General features: G+C 35.9%; 3 protein-coding genes across 4 annotated transcripts in view; 1 reads left to right on the forward strand and 2 right to left on the reverse strand.

The window, feature by feature from the left end:
* Positions 1–5,944, reverse strand: part of LOC111434184 (snRNA-activating protein complex subunit) — a 7,536-nt gene extending 1,592 nt beyond the window's left edge. The window contains exons 1-11 of one of the 2 annotated variants that reach the window (XM_023071551.1): positions 5,861–5,944; positions 5,055–5,550; positions 4,898–4,953; positions 4,748–4,814; positions 4,595–4,659; positions 3,294–3,414; positions 2,801–2,889; positions 2,625–2,712; positions 1,752–1,847; positions 1,127–1,252; positions 796–1,053 (exon numbers count right to left, since the gene is read on the reverse strand). In XM_023071551.1, the coding sequence (XP_022927319.1) occupies positions 796–1,053; positions 1,127–1,252; positions 1,752–1,847; positions 2,625–2,712; positions 2,801–2,889; positions 3,294–3,414; positions 4,595–4,659; positions 4,748–4,814; positions 4,898–4,953; positions 5,055–5,210 (1,122 nt within the window). In that variant the 5' untranslated portion in view covers positions 5,211–5,550; positions 5,861–5,944. The remainder of the gene's footprint in view (positions 1–795; positions 1,054–1,126; positions 1,253–1,751; positions 1,848–2,624; positions 2,713–2,800; positions 2,890–3,293; positions 3,415–4,594; positions 4,660–4,747; positions 4,815–4,897; positions 4,954–5,054; positions 5,551–5,860) is intronic. The other variant, XM_023071552.1, reaches the window with a different exon arrangement.
* Positions 5,945–6,485: 541 nt separating this feature from the next.
* On the forward strand, positions 6,486–10,296 carry LOC111434185 (ras-related protein RABF2b-like). Its single transcript, XM_023071553.1, has 7 exons — positions 6,486–6,782; positions 7,470–7,547; positions 7,645–7,812; positions 8,968–9,016; positions 9,157–9,230; positions 9,415–9,508; positions 9,977–10,296. The coding sequence occupies exons 1-7, from the start codon at positions 6,744–6,746 to the stop codon at positions 10,072–10,074; spliced, it is 600 nt and encodes a 199-aa protein (XP_022927321.1). The 5' UTR covers positions 6,486–6,743; the 3' UTR covers positions 10,075–10,296.
* Positions 10,297–11,198: 902 nt separating this feature from the next.
* Positions 11,199–12,752, reverse strand: LOC111434252 (probable aspartyl protease At4g16563). Its single transcript, XM_023071653.1, has one exon. It carries the CDS (start codon positions 12,719–12,721, stop codon positions 11,225–11,227), a length of 1,497 nt encoding a protein of 498 aa, XP_022927421.1. The 5' UTR covers positions 12,722–12,752; the 3' UTR covers positions 11,199–11,224.
* Between the last annotated feature and the right edge of the window lie 3,699 nt (positions 12,753–16,451).

Here is a 16,451-nt window from a genome sequence, read left to right on the forward strand (position 1 = left end):
TTTTTTTTTTTTTTTTTTTTTTTTCGTTTTGGATAAAAATAAATGTGTTTAGTTGATAGTAAAGAAATATATAACCTCCCCAGGGAGTACAGAAAAGGGATCCTACTGGGAAGGAATCAACTATGGGCCGTAAGAACCCACACCAGTTCAAGCCTACTACTGGCAGATATTGACTTCTTTGACTTTTCTGTTCGGACTTCCCTTCAAGGTTTTTAAAACGCGTCCGCTAAGGATAGGTTTCCACACCCTTATAAAGAATGTTTTGTTCTCCTTCCCAACCGACGTGGGATCTCACAATCCACCCCTTTTCAGGGCCCAACGTCCTCGCTGACACTCGTTCCCTTATCCAATTGATGTTGGACCTCCCAGTCCATCCCCCTTTGGAGCCCAGTGTTCTTGCTGGCACACCACCTCGTGTCCATCCCCCTTCGAGGCTGAGCCTCCTCGCTGACATATCGCTCGGTGTCTGACTCTGTTACCATTTGTAACAGCAAACCCACCGCTAGCAGATACTGTTCTTTTTGGGGCTTTCTCTCTCAGGCTTTCCCTCATTTTTAAAACACGTCTGCTAGGAGAGATTTCCACACCCTTATAAAAAATGCTTCTTTCACCTCCCCAATTAACGTGGAATCTCACAGTACCCAAGTACCCAAGACAGACAGAGGTAGCTTTAAAAACATTGACCTGGGCTTTTACTTTGAAATAAAAGCCACAGGCAAGACACTGTAAGCACATCACCAAAAAGAATGAACATGAAAAACAAAATCATGTGGAAGCGCCGAATAAGCAATATACCTGATGGCAGTACAGATACCCAGCCCCAAGCCTAAATTTCAGGTCACAAAATCGAATCTTGCTCATGCTGACTGATCTAAAATGGGGCACATGTGAAACCGATACTTCGCCAAGAACCGAGTTTTTCTGTTGCGATTCACCGGTTATGATGCATCCCCATTTCTTACGAGCTTCGTCCTCGGAGTTTCTAAGCCAATCAAGTATAGGTTTGCTATAATCTATTGCGGAAGGGTTCCTCAAATCATTGCAGAATACATCCTGCATATAAACAAAACTGCATTCGGTTATGTAAAATCAAATATGGGAAATACAGGGTCGTCAGATTCCTTACTTCTATAAGGAAATATCCAGATGAATCATTCTGCCCAGCCTTTTCCATTAACTTATTCGTCACGCAATAAATCTTGTCCTTCAATTCCGCAAGCGTTTGTCGTCCAAGGGCCAGGAATTCTTGAGTCTGTAAAGAAGAATATCAGAGGAAGGTCAGATACATATGATTGCAAGGAAGGACGTTTTCATTGAATTCTACCAGCATAATTAACACCCTCCATGAACGCAAATACAGGATCAAAATCTGACTAGAATTTTTCATTGATATGACATGCTTTTCCATTCATTCCTTTCAGGATCAGTCACGGTCTTATGAACTTTACTGATAGTATGAACGAATCTGTTACTTCATAGAAATGTGTAAAAGATGCTAGCCGCACTTAAAAGCGCGAATTCGGGTAACGGCTACCAGGGAGAAAGAGAAAGGAAGGGCATAAACATATATATATATATATATATGTTTTTGTAGAGACCACCTAGAAGCCAAAAATAAATTATAACCCGAGTTCTTTCTATTATGGCATGGTATTCGTCTATAGGTTGCCAATACCTCTTCAATATATATAGTCATCAAGAGAAATAGATGTTGGTGACCACATAGATTGTTAAGAAAAAGAGAAACATACCTTCATCATCTTGCGAGATTTATGGTAAACCTCTACAAAAAGTACAGTTGTTGGATGCTGCAGAGCTTCATGTTTTACACTGCTCAGTGACTTCACCTAACATGTTATCAATTCCAATCAGCGAAGGGAGATACATGAAACGAAATGCATGATCAAACAAGAACCACCAAATTATAAGGACCAGTTTTGAGATAGCCTGTGCATTTAATGCTAGGACTCCACATTTAAGATTATGCATTTCCCTTCCAGGATTCCCCTCAAGGTTTTTAAAACGCATCGGCTAGGGTGAGGTTTCCACACCCTTGTAAAGACCTGTGGGATCTCACAACAAGAGGCATGCATCGTTTCCTAGTTACCCATCAACACCTTTTTCACTTACTGAGACAGTTTGAGAATAAAGTTTCCAAACCCCGTCACATTGCTAGAGCCAGGCCTATATCCTATACCAACACACTTACATCAGCAAAAGAACGCTACTACACCTGTTATGATTTACATAGCATCCAATTAAGTAGCATATTGAAAGACACAATATTTTAGCAGATAAAAAGGATGATACTAAATACTCCCAGTGACAATCTACTAGCATGTTTGAACATTCAATAACAACATAGGATCAACAAAGGTCAAAGTCCTACCGACTCAAGACAGGGACTATTTCTATCACCAAAAATGCTGTCCGGTTAGCTAGAACTAGAATACAATAATAAGTGCAACTCCATCTTCACTATTGTTTACAAAAATAAGGAAACAGACATACATCACTCAAGAAGGCATTGCATTCTTCAAGCTCTAATTAATGGTAAAGCTTATTATTGGACTAGTCAGTAAAAGAAAAAAAAGTAGTAGTAGTAATAACCCAGGGAAACCTACTTGAGGAACCTTTGCAGAAAATTTTGTAGACCTCAAGGACTTCAACCTCTCTTTTTTTTCGGATGAACTGGCAATTTCCTTTTTACAACTGTCAAAAAAATTTAATTTATTAACCATAAGCACCTAACATACTGTGTACATCATGAAAAGGGGTTTTTTTAAATCATTGTACAAACTTGAAAGCATGCAATTTGACTGCAGCTCTGTCTGCATCCTGCTTTTGTTTTATTTTTATAATTTCAGCCACCTTTGCAATAGAATTTTCCTGAAATAATATGTAACGCATTATAAATTCAGTATAAAAAACAAAACAAAATAGGAGAAAAGGTATTAAAAATAATTATTAAGCACAAGATTACAATGACTTGCTGACATAGTTGATTGAACGGGGGAAGAGAGGGGTCTCAATAATCCATATATTAGTCCCATAAAAATAATCCAGATGGTGAAAAGATGCTGTAACCAAAAAAAAAAAAGCACGAAGAGAAGAGAACTAAAAAACAATTGAGAACGATTAAGAGTCGAATGTTGAAGATTGTCCACAGAATGTACAGCTGAAACTCGTTTACTTATTTAGAAAGAGTCTTATCAGAAATCATTAAAATTAACCAAGTTTCATACAAATAGTTGCAGAAAATAAAAGACATAATGCAAAGATGAACGGCATACCTCAATATCAGAAGTTTTCTCCTGTTTTCGTTTCCTTCTAGTCACTTTATTCGTGCTTCTATTTGCATTTGGTGCAGGAGCAGCCTCCAAATTGTGCCCGTTAACTTCCTCTTCATCTGCTCTAAGAATACCATTTTTCCCAAAAGAATTAATGAGCTTTTAACCAAAAACACTCTGAAGTAAAATGGACAATTTAAAAAAAAAAAAAAAGAATATTCAAAATAGTAAACAATGAATGTAATTGTGCAAGTCTGAGTGAACCTAGAGTTAATTAACTATTTTCATAAAAATAAATATTTTTTAATAAATAAGGAATATATTAATCAATATCATCCAACCCCTTAGAAGAACTGAAAATGAGTTTATAAAAAATGAAAAATTTAGACCTATCCATATGGATTCTAGCCTCCAAAAAGTAGTTTTCAAGGAAGCTTGCTTCTAAAACGACAGGAATTGTCCTGACATCTTAGCTCCACAATACCATACAGGTTGTCTGAGAAAGTAAATATGGATTGGATTCTACGTAAGGGTTCCTTCCTTTGCTAATAAGAACACCAACACATTAACATCGCAAGATTTGCATCATAATTTAACTTCATCAATCAAATTCATTATTATGGCAAACACCCATTATTGGAGAGGATTTTTTTTTTTTTTTTTTAATAGTAAACAACTTCATTGATTAAAAGAAATATACAAAGGGAGAAACCGTCCAAAGGGATTATAAAAAACTTCTCCAATTGGATAAAAGGGAGTTTATGCTATAATTTCTAAAAGGAAGAACATCTATACACCAGTAAAGAGACATAAAAAGAGATGATTCGATCACTTCCTCTGAGGATCTTTCTTTGTTCTGAAAGATACTTGAGTTCCTCTCATTCTGCACGGTTCAAATTGTAGCTCGAACAAAATGCTGCCACAAGATCTTTCTGTGTTGTTTAAAGGGGTGTTTAGTGAGCAAGAGCCGGATTATCTAAGATTACAGAAAGAAATTTTGCTTCTTTGATCCCTTTTACTCATTTACTAGGATTACCATCTACAAATCTATTCTAGGCTTCTATGGTCTCTTCTCTTCAGAAAAATAGCCAATCAAATTTTTGGGTTAGGAGATTATACGACGTAAATTGTATTTTCACCAAAATAGTTACCAAGAGGGTGAATGTGCAGAAATACTGTTTCTGTTATTCTAATAACTTCGCCTTCGTCAAAAATTGACAAGGCGTAAAACCAAGTCAATCCAAGTTCAAATAAACACTGTTGAAAGCTCATTGAAATAGAAAATAACACTTAAAATCAAATACCTTGCCACTCGAGCATTCAAATTTTCTTCTCGAAGTTCTGGCTGGTTATTAAGACACTCATTATTCTGCATTAGTAGAGTAAATGGAAAGATTACTGAGTGTTATCTTTTAACAGGAATGAACTAGATGATACAAGACACACGGTTTATAGACCTGCGACGATTCCTCCAAAGCCATATTCAATAACTGTTCTTCAGTAAACACCTTAAGCTCATCAATCCTGCAGAATGGTATTGCAAATTAAAAAATTCAACCATGAAAAAACAACCAGAACAGATTCAGGAAAAAGAAAAATATACATACGAAATATCTTCATCACATAGTTGAGATGAATCCATGTGTAACGCTACTTCCAGACTCTGCTCCAGAGTAAGGATTAAAAACAGAAACAAAGGTGTAAAGACATGTAAAAGTGGTATATGAATTTGAATACATAAACAAAAACATATGATATGAGAACCTGAAGTTCCTGAAGAAGAGAAGACTCAAAGTGAGGGACCCTGGTGAGAGGACCAACCAAGTTGGGTGCATATATAGGTCCACCCAAAGGAATTGAGAGGCCATTGTCATTAAGAGCCAACTCCTCTGAAGCTCCAGGGCTGTCTCTCGCCTCCATGGCTCCTCCTCCTTCCGAGTAGTTCACTTGTAGCAATCTTGCAGTTTGGACAGCTATGCCATCGGCTATGTGGGCACTTTGACAGTAAGGTCAGCTATGCCATCGGCTATGAGAACACTTCAACAGTAAGGTGATTGAAAGCACCTCACAGCCAAACCAACGCCACTTTGTCTGCTAGAAGGGCAATTGGGCTAAGAAATCAGATGTTTCAAAACGCCCCAAATAAAAATATAGATTAAATTATCCTCAATTTCATAATTATACACATCTTCTTTCCTTCCGTTCCGATAATTCGAATTTCCGAACTCCTAATGAACAGAAGAAGACCCTTTAAATCCTACTGCAGAAAACGAAAGAAGAAAATGCTCCGAACTGTCAGAGAAATTACTGCACTTCAATTTAAGAAGAAAAAAAACTACGAAACGAAATAACAAGAACAATTTGCTACGACGAAAGATAGACGATTATCGATGGTTGCAGAAAAGAAAAGAAAAGAAAAGAGGTTGACGATGGGCAAGGCTATCGGGACGGTGGCAATGGACCTTGAATGACGAACAGGCGACAACAGCGGCAGTTTCAATAGTTGCAGAGAAAAAGGAGAGGGAAAGGGGGAAGAAGTGGACGACATGGGACGGCGGCGATAGACATACCTCCACGGCGATAATCTGAAAGTGGCGTTCGCGGCAGCGACGAAACGTGGAATTCTCCTCCCAATTCTTAATTTAATATAAAAATATTTAATAAATTTCTAAAAAATTTTAATAAAACTTCTTTTTGTGAAATATTTTTCACAAATAAAATATTCTCTATTTTTTTTTTACAATTTATTTTTTAATTTAAGAATGTTTAGATACAAAATTCAATTTTATATTTAATGCATTTATTAATTTTATTTTTTAATTTAAGTATGAGAAGTTTGTGACGGGATTGTTAATATGGTTCTGAAATTGAGCTTATCTCAAGTGGTTTATGAAATGTGAATGTTTTTCATTATTTTGAAGTTTGGTTTAATTAAGTAAGAAAATTAATTTAATAAATCTCGGAAAAAATTATTAAATTAATAAATTTATTGGGTAGGAGATTAAAACTTTAAAAGAATTAATTAGATAAAAAAATTTAAAATTTTGAGTTAAAATATAATTTGGGTTTGTGAGTTATTATTTTATGTAGTTTTAAATATTTAAATTTTTTTTAAATTGATAAAATAATAAATAATAATTTTTATGGAATATAAATTAGATTTAAAAAATAACTTTATTATAGTGGGGAAAGAAAAACGTGACAAGAAAGAGAGAGGAAATGCAAAGGAAATAAATTTAATTTTCAATCGCTGTCGTGCGTAATCGAGTTGTTCTTGTTATTGTTCATCTTGAGGGGGGAAAGGAGAGAGCGTGTTTTGCTTCCAAGAGAGAGATAGGCATCTGTCTTGATTGTTTTGATTTCCTTTTTCGCCATTCTTAACCCTTTTTGTTCTGTCAACGCCTGTTCTTCCACGATTCTCTTCGATTTTTGTCTCGATTGCGGTTTACGGCCATGGCCACCAGCGGAAACAAGAACATTAATGCCAAATTAGTGAGACTTTTCTCCCCTTTTTGATTCTTAAAGTTTGATTTCTTTTTTCTGTCCGGATTTTGATGCCGAATCGCGATGTGGGTCTCTTTGATTTTCCTTTTCCGGAATTGGGTTTTCATTATTGTTCTTCTTTTCATCGTCAATTCGATTTGGTTTAATCCTTGGTAGTCTTGATTTGTGTCTGAATTCTGATTAGGGTTTTGTTTTGTTCGCGAATATCCGAATTTTTTTCTGGTTTGATTGTATTTCTGTTGGTTGTAATTATGAAATCTCTGTTTGCATTCTCTATATATCATTAACTTTTGATGATTGTTGGGATAATCCCTTTCCAATTTATAATTCGGTCGTGATCTAAGTTAATTCTCTGCATTTTAATTAGCAGATAGTTCAGTAGGATCGTGATTATTGCCCTTAGTTTCAGCACTCAATTGTATTAGACGGTATCCCTTTTTGTTTTTCGAGATTTTTTTACATGCTCTTCCCCTCTTTGTCCAATTCTGATATTAAATCATACCTCATATTATGCTTGCCCCTGTTTTTACTATCCAATTGTCTCACTTCAATGGCTATCATACATGGAATGTTATTTGTTGAAAAAGGAAGGGGCTGGATGGACTATGTTTAGCTACAACTATTTTGGAACAACACATATGAAATCCAGTTTATTTCACTTCGTTTTTCGCTCAGGTGCTTCTTGGTGATGTTGGTGCTGGGAAGTCGAGTCTAGTGTTGCGTTTTGTTAAAGGGCAATTTGTTGAGTTTCAGGTTTGTATTATAAACCATTTGGATTTGGCTGTTGAAATTTTTGAAATGTCTTTCTGTCTTGGTCGTATGTAATCTTTTTAATTGTTCAATTATGTAGGAATCAACGATCGGTGCAGCCTTTTTCTCTCAAACATTGGCTGTAAATGATGCCACTGTGAAATTTGAAATCTGGGACACAGCTGGGCAGGAGAGATACCACAGTTTGGCTCCAATGTATTACAGGGGTGCAGCTGCAGCTATTATCGTCTACGATATTACTAACCAAGTAAGTGGCGTTTTGAAAACTCTTGATGGGTTGCATATGGTCTGAGAACAAAATAATTGTAATTGTGCTTGGGCATTACATCTTCAAATTCGTTGTACAAGCCATCAGCCATTTCCGTGAAATATGTTTGGGATGAAAGAAGTGTGTTATTATATGTCTATGAATTAAGTACCAACCATTTTGTCTTTATAATTAATTGCTAAAAGAACTTAGAAGTTGTAACGGCCCAAGTCCACCACTAGCCTATATTGTCCTCTTTGGGCTTTTCCTTTTGAGTTTCTCCTCGAGGTTTTTAAAACGCGTCTGCCAGGGAGAGGTTTCCACACCTTTATAAAGAATGTTTCGTTCTCCTCTCCAACCGATGTGGGATCTCACAATCCACCCCCTTCGGGGCCCAGCGTCCTCGTTGGCACTCGTTCCCTTCTCTAATCGATGTGGGACCTCCAATCCACCCCCTTTGAGGCCCAGCGTCCTTGCTGGCACACCGCCTCTAGTCCACTCCCTCCGGGGCTCAGCCTTTTCGTTGGCACATCGCTCGTTGTCTGGCTCTGATACCATTTGTAACTGGCCAAGCCCACCGCTAGCGGATAGTATTCTCTTTGGGCTTTCCCTTTCGGGCTTCCCCTTAAGATTTTTAAAACGCTAGCAGAGTGGTTTCTACATCCTTATAAAAAATGCTTTGTTCTCCCCACAACCGACTTGAAATTTCACTGAAGTTTTTTTTCATTTTTAATTATTTAAAAAAAAATTGATGGGAGCTAACAAAATCTTTGAAATTCACCTACAGGTATTGACTTTAGATAAGGAAACTTCAACAGAATTGACGTTTTGAACTTTTAACCAAGTGGGGGCTTTTGTGAAGTTATTAAGAGGCTTAGAGATTAATAAATCATTTCATAGTGGTGCTTGATAAAGGAAACTGTGATGGGTTTGTATATGACCTGAAGTGGGATTCTGTGTGTGTGTTTTAGAGCGGGGAGCTAGGAGTAACGCTTTTTTAGGAGTTCTTACCCTTCTGAAAAGCGACATACTCTATACATATCAGGCTTCACTAGGGATTGATTATTCATCCTTTTATATACTACTGTAATCGAATTACAATTTTTATTCCTTTTCATACCTCAACTCTTTTGTGTAACCTCTATTTGATTGTAGGCTTCATTTGATCGGGCAAAAAAATGGGTTCAAGAACTTCAAGCACAAGGTAGTCTTACTTTTAAGTGGCCTAAATTTACATTGGAAGAGCATCTGGATTGAGCATTCTGTGAACTTTTAGCAAGTGAAATTAGTGTGGCAGCTGTCTACCTTATTCTTTTTACCAATTTGATCGTCTCCTTTTATCAGGCAATCCGAATATGGTCATGGCTTTAGCTGGGAATAAATCAGATATGTTGGATTCTAGGAGTGTTGCTGCAGAGGCAAGTACTCCCAACCTCAGTTTTCTTTATTCTGTAGTACTTTGTTGAACTGGGATGCATTTCATACAACTAAAAAAGTATATTTCTCTAGTGACGATCTTCTCTAGTTGGAATTTTGTGATATTTTTGTACTAAGCTGTGACAATTGGTTCAATTGTTGCTCGTGTAATTGTGCATCGTACAGGACGCTCAAACGTATGCGCAGGAGAATGGCCTTTTCTTCATGGAAACCTCTGCAAAAAGTGCTGCTAATGTCAATGATATCTTCTATGAAATAGGTTAGTAACTAGGACCTATGAGTTCAAGGGACCGCCCCCGCCCCCGCCCCCGCCCCCCACCCCCCTACCGAAATAAAAGAGCTGAAACAAGATTTCTCTTTTATGCTTACGATATCTCTGGATCGTAGACTTAAGGAATTTGAGTTTATGGAGCCTGAGTGTTCTAAATTTGTATTTGAGGGGATGGTGCAAAACATGAGTTATAGAAACCGTGGTTCGGTGTCATATTTGTTTGATCAATGGGGATATCCAACACGAGTTTCATGAGTTTGGGTTCATTAAGTCGCGATAGCAAACCCGTAGCTTGGGACAAGTAAATTTATATTAAGTAGATTCATCTTCTTTATCTGGAGGTTCACAAAGTTAGAGAAGTCCCTGCCCTTGACCCCACTCCCAACCACACACACACACAACACACACACAAAAAGGTTCACAAAGTTGATTTTGATTCCTTGTTTTTCGATGCAGCAAAGAGATTACCACGAGTGCAACCGGTACAGAATACACCAGGGATGGTTCTAGACAGACCTGCTGAAAGGGTTGCAAGCACGTCGTGTTGCTCGTAGAACGTCATTGTTCTACTCTTAAGGTGTCTGCAGAATGACCTCCATTTGTATGCAGAATTCTTAAGGAAAAGAAGAGAAAAAAAAAGGGTTGTTGATGTTGAATTTATTATGATGTGTAAATTGACTGCTGTGTTTAGATGATGTGCTTCTTTTGCAGCCACTATAAATGTGGCAGACTCGCTACTTTGTGTTTATATGATGACCTTCGGCTTGCTTCACACATGCACAGTTTTCTTGGCTTCTTTTTTCATTGGGGTAATCGGGATATCTACCAAAAAGTCATTTAAAATTCGTTTATTAAATGCTTGAAAAGCCATTTTTAATAGATTATGAAGCAAGTTTGATTTGACTCGAGAATTGTATGCTCTCTTTACTCGTATCGTAATTTGGTAATGGTCTCGGGTATGAGACCCTAATCATATTTCATATTTATTTGGCCACCGATCAAAAAGCCTCGCACAATTTAAAGAACTTTTGTACAAAAGGTCTTAGTACAATTGCACCTTAGGTGTATCAGTTATCGTGTCTACAGTAGTAAGCACACTCGATCGAGTGTGCTTCTATTTCGACTTCTCCAAAGCCTTCCTGATTCTTTACGCCTATAAAGATGGAATTACAAAGAATTGACAGGGGCCCACACAAGAGGTGAAGCATGTAGTGTAATAACCTTATCAAGGCTTCACATGTCACGAATCCTCTCAAAAGAAGGGTGCCTTCGAGAACACAAACATAGGTGGTGCATTATTTTCTTCCGGTATTGATTATATATATTTTGGTTAAAATTACTTATGTTCAAATTTTGATGGTAAGAAAGTCGTGAAGCTTTCTAGAGCAGATACGTAATAAATTGATGATATACAGTGGGAGTACGATGATTTAAAAAATTAATTTTACAAATAAGAAACTAATCGAGAGGCGTACAGGACATGAAAGTCATCCTATCCCCGCTTCGTCTGTCTCGTTGTACGAACCTCCCTTAGTGGTTAGTGATTGAGTTGAATATATTAAAGCTTTTCATAACCTTAAAGATTCTCAACATAAACAAAAAACCAAATTCAAAAACTTCAAAACACAAACTTTCAAAAAGGTAAACAAAACATTATAATATAACATCAATCAAAACATAAAAATCAAAACTTTAATTCTTTTTTCATTCCTTCTTATGAAGTCCTTGAGACACAGCAACAGAAGCACAATCCATAGCTTCAAACCCTAATCTTTCCTTCTCCAAATCATAAACAACCTCCAAATTTTGCTGTTGAAAGCTCCCGAAAATGCCCGCCGGCCCGTCTCCGTCGCCGTCCATGCTTTGAAACAGCAAGCATTTCACAACAGTGGAGTTACTAGGAGCAGCCATGGCATAAAAACTGTTCCCTTGAGGCAAAACAACACTAACATTGTTTAAAAAATGAAATGTTATAGAAGGAAGCTCAAATTCATCACTAAAAAAGGTGTTGTTTTTATAAGGAACTTTGTAACAAAGATCAAACCCAGTATTGAGTTCATGTTCTTTAGCTCTTGGATAGCTTATTAATGACTCAAGATTTGAAATAAGCTGTGAATATAATGGTTCTGGTAAATGAGTATAAGTAGTACCAGAATCAATCAAAATTCCACCATTACCCTTTGTGTCAATCTCTCTCAATTGCAAGGAAACTCCAAATCTAGAGTAATTTTCACCATTTCCAATAGTGATTGACTCAAGCCCAATATAGTAATAATTAGGGTAAAATGGACTTTTCAAAAAAGGGGTGAATTTCAAATGTTCTTTAGAAGAAATAGCTAGATTACCAAGAATCAAAGGGCTTGAAAAATTAGGGTTATTTGAGAATTTAAAGGGCAAGAAACAATGAGAGAAGCCCTTATGAGAAAACCCTAATTGAGAAGGTAAAGAAAGAAGGCCTCTACCAAAGCCAGCAATCCCAATTGGCTCTCTATAAGTGGCACCAACACATCCAAAGCAAAATTTAGGGATTTTTCTTGAGGAATTTGGGGAATTTCCATGGATAAAAATGACATCTTTAGTTAGGGTTCCAATTACAAGGCCACTAGCCCCATAAGTGTAAGAGAATGAAGGGCATGGTCTAGGGCAAGTGCCCTTTACAAGGGTAGCAAGGGAACAGCCAGCAATTGTGCAAGGGTCAAAAGGGTTATCAGAGCTATGGATATCAATGCAAAAGGAGCTCCCACAAGTGTCTCTAATGGAAGTAGAAGAATGAGTAGGCAAAAAAGCAGCCAATTTTGGACCTAAAACATTGTTTTGATACTCATCACAATCTTGGCAATCAAATGAGAGGTTCCCACAAGGTACCCATGTAAGGTCACTTCCAGTGTCCATATACACTTGAATAACTTGTGGGGGTGTCCCTAATGTTAAGGACATCAAATAACCATCCCTAATTTCCCTCAATGGCTCTATAACATCATCATTACCCATTTCCATTGGCTTAATTCTCTTCGTTAAAAGGGAATTATAGCCTCTTTTTGGGGTTAGGAGGGAAGTTCTTGAATGAACAAGACCAAGAACTAGAGAATCTTTAAGGAATTTGGTTTTAGGGTTTGCTAGGGTTTGTCCCATAGCTTCGCCTGAGACCAGAACGAGAACGAGAACTAGAACGAAATAGCTCCTAGCAGCAATTGAAGCCATTTTTGTAGCTTTTTGTGAAGTGGGTCGCTAAGATAAGTTCATTTGGTAGCTAAGAAGCTTATTATATGCATAATTTATAGGAGGAATGTGAAGCTATTAAGGTTTTTTTAAGCTTTTTTTCCCACTTGATGTGTTTACTTATTATATCACTCAAAAAAATGTAGCTTTTTTGGCTGTTTTTGTTGGGATTTTACTCAACTGTCAGCTAGCTAACTGTGGATAGTTTGTACAATTCGAGAGAGATAATAATAGAATATATGAGAGCAATCCTCTTGGTGGATTGATGTGTCAAATAATAATATACTATATGTTTAGATCTATCAATGACATTGTTATTTTATGGAATCTCTTGTTGTCACTTTCGATGAACTAAGAATGTTTTTTTTTATTCGATTCGACGATGGTATGAGTGAGAGATTGAATAATTGATCTTTGAGATGGTATGATAATTTGATGTCTACTTTTATCGAGTAAGATATGCTTAAATTTGACCTCTAAAGGCTCGAGTTATGGTAAGAAAAATTGTCATTGAGTTTGTGGGCTAGTTAAGAATATAAGACCAATTTGAACATAGCTCAATGAAATGAATATCTATCTTATATTTGTTGTACTCTTAAAAGAAAAATACTTATACCCAATACCCAAGAGTACATCGATTTGATAGCTTTGTTTATTAGTCACGATCTAGATAACGAGCGTCTTGAATATTGTAGGGTTACCCAACTTGGTCGAGAAGGAATGAGTCATAAGGTTGGATGTATAATATCATAGTTTTTTTTAGTACTACAAGATTTGAACCTCAAACTTCGAGAAAAGAAGTAAATGTCAATTACAGTTAGCCAAGAAACCATGAGTCATAGGTCATACGGTTGAATGTTGTAGGGTTACCCAACTTGGCCGAGAAGCCATGAGTATCATAGTTTTGTTTAGAACAACATCTGGAGTACAAGGATTTGAACCTTTCAAACTTCGAGAAAAGACGTATATGTCAATCGTATCGTTTATAAACATAACGATCCTTGCCAAAGTGATGAGCTGCTGCTTTATAAATAGTCACATATTGAACAACGGGACGTTTTTGTTTTCTCAAACGATATCAAACCTAGATTTATAATAGATACATCAAATCGAATCAAGCTTTTTCGATTAAACTATCGTTACCAAACAACCTAATGAATCGAGCTCATAAATCGACAAATATCAATGACAAAACCCAATGAAAAACAACAAAGAAAGGTTGGTAAAAAGAGAAACCCCATTTACAATATGAGTAGACAAATCCTTTTAGGGTTTGAGAAAGGGCATGAACAAAAAGCAAAAAAGAAAGAACCCTAAGTATTATATCTATATATATATATATATATATATATATATATATATATATATGCATGCGCATGCTTCCACATATGATCATTGTTTCCATTTCAAAGGGAATAATTTACAAGAAATGACAAAAAGAAAAGGGCATAATGGCAGCTACTCAAGCTCACAAGAACTTGAGTTATAAATTGGGAGATTCCATATTTGGTTAGCCACTAAAACCCAAAGGAATATTATTTGTGCATGCATTTTCATATATTAATCACCACAAACAATGAAACTATGATCAATCAAGTTCATATATTTGGAAACCCATTGATCTCCACTAAATGGGTTTCTCGTTGAAAGATTCTCTTCGTTTTCTGTATTGTTTGGTTGGAGATTTTGTTTAAGATGTTCGAGAATAAGATATCTGAAAATAGAATCAGATAACTGTGCTTGGTGTTGCATGAAAAATGTTATCGGAATTTCATTCCAATGATTTCCACTAAATGGGTTTCCCCATGGAAAGATTCTCTTCGTTTTCCAAATCCTTTGGTTGGAGATTTTGTTTAGGATGTTCGATGTCTGAAAATGAAATCAGATAACTGTGTTTGGTGTTACATGAAAAATGTTTCAATGATTTCCACTAAATGGATTTCCCCCATCGAAAGATTCTCTTCATTCTTTAAATTGTTCGAATGATTTCTAGCAAATGGATTTCTTCACAAACTTTACCGATGTTCATAAGTCAGCAAAAAAAAGAATTTAGTACCAATGTCGTTTTTTCTATAATTTATTTATTTTTACAAGTTTGAAGTGAAAACTTATTAATTAAAAGGTTAAAATTACAATATTTTATAGATTAATGAAATTTATTATAAATATTATAAAAAATATTCTTTTAGCATATTATATACATAATATAAAAATATGATATCTTAAAAGGTAAATACTAAGGTAGATTATAACTTTATATTATATTTTTAAAAACATTAAGAGTATTTATTTATAATTTACTTTAATTAATATTATAAAAATTGGAAACATTCCAAATTATACAAATAATTTATTTTATAAGTGATATAACAGAGTGTGGGAGAAGCACTAATTATAAGTTAATATAAAACTAATTCTAATTAGTTAATGATAATTAAGGAAGATTCCCATAATTAGTGAAAAAGAAACCCATAAAATAATCAACATTATGATTTCATGGCCACCCATTATTGCTTTTAATTTTTAAAAAATACACAAAAAAAAAAATACCCATTTTTCTCTTTATTTTGTACTTTGTTTCATAATAATTTAATAAATTTGATAAGTTATAGTACTAAAAAAATAATTATATATAAACTCCATATTATAAAGCAATTAATTAAAAAAATTAAGTCATTAATTATGGATCCTATTTTAGGCATGTTGTGTCATGTCCACGTACTTGAGTGATTCCAAATGGAACCCACTAATCACAATTAGTGATCTTAATTAGCTGTTTAATACACTAATGAAAAAGAGATATCAACAGAAGCTATAATGGGGGCAATGGGTACTAAGGAAAGAAGTGTTGATTAATTAGTTTCATATTGGTTTAATTTGAGCAAGTGTGGTGGAAGATCGAACCACGAACCATGGAGCTTGTTGAATTGACGTAAAATTGTCGAACCAAACCAAACCAGATTTGACACTATGGGATGGGAGAGTTTCGCCAGAGTATGTTGCATGTATTGTGGGTTTAAAGGCGTTTGAATCTTAGAGATGTAATGTAACAACTCAGGTCTATTACTAACATATATTGTCTGTTTTGGCCCATTATGTATCGTTCGTCAGCCTCACGGTTTCAAAACGCGTCCGAGGAGTTTCACCGGAGTATATTGCACACATCATGGGTTTAAAAGCATCTGAATCTTAAAGATGTAATGTAACAACTCAAGTCTGCCACTAACAGATATTGTCCATTTTGGCCCATTACGTATCGTCATCAGCCTCACAGTTTCAAAACGCGACCCCCCCTTAAAGGCCTAACATCCTCACTGACACACTACCCAGATCCTGATATCGTAACAGCCCAAGTCCAGTGCTAGCAAATATTAGCAAATATTATTCGTTTTAATCGGTCAGCCTCACAATTTTAAAACACGTCTTTAGAGAGAAGTTTCCACACCCTTATAAGAAAAGTCATTGAAATCACATCCGATCATTGCATAGAAGAATAGTGACAATGTTGCTCGCACTTGAGAAGGAAAAGGAACCCACCCCATCTCATCCACACACACACACACAGTCACTATTACCCTTGCCACTTGTTGGTGCTACAAGTCAATAGTGCTGGTAGCTACCCACCAATAGAACATACATCAACCATTACTCAATTATCTACTTGCCTATTATAGCCCCTCTATGAACATGGAGAAAGGAGCAACAAGCTACA

Source organism: Cucurbita moschata, unplaced genomic scaffold, assembly GCF_002738365.1.
Source record: "Cucurbita moschata cultivar Rifu unplaced genomic scaffold, Cmos_1.0 Cmo_Scf00044, whole genome shotgun sequence".
Lineage (NCBI taxonomy): Eukaryota > Viridiplantae > Streptophyta > Magnoliopsida > Cucurbitales > Cucurbitaceae > Cucurbita > Cucurbita moschata.

What these genes read in the sequence shown, in the direction of transcription:
- LOC111434252 (XM_023071653.1), bottom strand. Translation starts at nt 12,721, where the DNA reads ATGGCTTCAATTGCTGCTAGGAGCTATTTCGTTCTAGTTCTCGTTCTC.
- LOC111434185 (XM_023071553.1), top strand. Translation starts at nt 6,744, where the DNA reads ATGGCCACCAGCGGAAACAAGAACATTAATGCCAAATTA. An exon ending in TCTACGATATTACTAACCAA is followed by an intron (nt 7,813 to 8,967) that starts GTAAGTGGCGTT and finishes ATTTGATTGTAG; the next exon opens with GCTTCATTTGATCGGGCAAA. An exon ending in TCAAGAACTTCAAGCACAAG is followed by an intron (nt 9,017 to 9,156) that starts GTAGTCTTACTT and finishes TCCTTTTATCAG; the next exon opens with GCAATCCGAATATGGTCATG.